Source organism: Athene cunicularia (assembly GCF_003259725.1).
Source record: "Athene cunicularia isolate RWA chromosome 6 unlocalized genomic scaffold, athCun1 chr6_part1, whole genome shotgun sequence".
Classification (NCBI taxonomy): domain Eukaryota; kingdom Metazoa; phylum Chordata; class Aves; order Strigiformes; family Strigidae; genus Athene; species Athene cunicularia.
In genome coordinates this window covers 9,970,241-9,972,319 of record NW_020799105.1, presented here as the reverse complement: position 1 = coordinate 9,972,319, position 2,079 = coordinate 9,970,241, and the positions used below count along the sequence as shown (strand labels likewise).

Below are 2,079 nucleotides of genomic sequence, written 5' to 3'. Positions count from 1 at the left end.
AGCGGCGGGCGCGGACAGCCTTCACCTCGGAGCAGGTCTGCCGGCTGGAGAAGACCTTCCAGCGGCAGAAGTACCTGGGGGCCTCGGAGCGGAGGAAGCTGGCGGCTGCCCTGCAGCTCTCCGAGATCCAGGTGGGTCCCAGAGGAAGCGGATCCTTCCCGGCCCCGTCGGGCAGGGGCAGCCAGGCTCGGCGGTCTTGCATCGGCCTTCCCTGTGCTGAACAGACCTAACTGTCTTCAGCTGGGTTTAACAGCGGCTGTGGGGAGGGTAGTGGGACTCCTCGGGGATTAATTAGCGAGTTAAGACTCGGGGAACTTGGAAGTACTTTCTACCGGGGAAGGTATCAGCGGTCCTTATTTCTTGGTAAGGTAAATTGCTTGTTCTTGGTGTACAGCGATCTGCGTAGACCTTGCAAAGCCTATATACAGTCTTAAAGACTCGAAGTGATTAATCTAAAATCGCTGAGTACGGACATTCTTCCCCTCTACACCCCCCAGATCCTCTATTTCGGTTAGCTAGGGTGAAAGCATCGGTCCAGCTCTGTCTATTCAAGTGGAGCAAAACGGCAAAAGCAGCCGAGATACAGTCGTTCATAGTTTGCATGTTATTTTATAAGCAAAATCCCTGATCTGTCTTCTCCACCCCCCACCCCGTTCTGTTTTGTTGCTCAGATCAAGACCTGGTTTCAGAACCGGAGGATGAAACTGAAGAGGCAGATCCAGGACCACCAGCACGGCCTCGCATCTCCTGCTCCACTCTACAGCTATTCCCCGGGGACCCCACCAGCTCTGCTTCAGGATGGGCTCCACTACCCTTTTGCTCCTCAGCACCAGAGACTCCTGCCTTTTACCCCGGTGCCTGCTGTACAGTTCAGCTTCTCCTTTCCCAGATATGATGCATCGCAAAGCACCTACCGCTTTATGGCAAACGAGCTGCCGTACTACCATCAACACATTCTTCCTCCTAATTTTTTCCATCCAATTATTCAGAGCAAAATGGACAAGCAATGCCACCCTGTATATGCATTATAGTGAAAAAGAAAGGGCAGGCAGAGGTGAAAACTGTAATGTATTTGGTGCTCAGAATTCATCTGATTTGGAAGAGTATGTGTTTATTATTTTAAATTAAATGTGAAAAGGAATAATTTTATATTTGTACTGATTGATATTAAAATTTATTGGATGTGATGCCACTCCATAATTTTGTTTGATAAGCTATTAATTTTTAAAATACTGGTAGTCTACTATTTTCATTCAAAAGATAGTATACTGAAAGGAAGCTGCTGAAAGGGAACCGGACAGAGAAAATCTGTAGCAGAAACTTGCTTTTGCCAAATTTCTCGTGGTGTAGGGCAAAGTTATTAAGTTTAATCTGAAATGGGCATGTTGGGAAACTGGTTTTCATTGTACATCCCCAGTTTTCCATGTATGTGTGTATGTATATATACATAAATAAAATCCAAACAGAGTTATATGTGCCAACTCTGTAAAGGTCACCTGAATTCCAATTTTTGGGTAATGGAGAAGGATTTAGGTGTTTTAATACATTTTATTTGATTTTTCTGCACTCATACTGAGATAGTCTTGTCTGTCATTGAGTGTGTTTGGGAGCCTGGACCTTAATAGTTGCATTGCATTGTGCTTTTGGCTAAGTGCATCCCTCCAGGAGGAAGGAGACTCTTGGTAAGTTTCTCTTCTGAATATCAATCAATTCATTGCTTTGCATTTCCAGTCTCATCTTTCATGTGAAAGCATCAGCTGTGTTAATCACAAATATTGTCTATATGTCTTTAGACAGGAATCAAACAGTTCAAGCCTTCAATGTGGCGGTTTTAGTTTTACAATTATCAAAACAAATTCTTTGTAAAAAATTTAACAGCATAATTGTGTTTGGTTCATAGCTATATAGTCTACATGGATTTTTAACCTGCAAGTTTGGCCTTTGATTCACCACTAAATGCCCATGATAACTGCATACTTTGAACCTTTCTTTAGTAAATTAAACCCTTTAGAAGAAACACTTAAAAGGAGTAGCTTAAGTTTTTGTTTTAGCAACCCTGAAATTTGTTTTATTTTTAGT

At 43.2% G+C, this 2,079-nt stretch overlaps 1 protein-coding gene across 1 annotated transcript in view; it reads left to right on the top strand.

The window, feature by feature from the left end:
• VENTX (VENT homeobox) overlaps nucleotides 1–1,031 on the top strand; it is a 1,218-nt gene extending 187 nt beyond the window's left edge. The window contains exons 1-2 of the mRNA XM_026851420.1: nucleotides 1–131; nucleotides 672–1,031. The exon at nucleotides 1–131 is cut by the window's left edge and continues 187 nt beyond it. Of these exons, the coding sequence (XP_026707221.1) occupies nucleotides 1–131; nucleotides 672–1,031 (491 nt within the window). The remainder of the gene's footprint in view (nucleotides 132–671) is intronic.
• The last annotated feature ends 1,048 nt before the right edge of the window (nucleotides 1,032–2,079 follow it).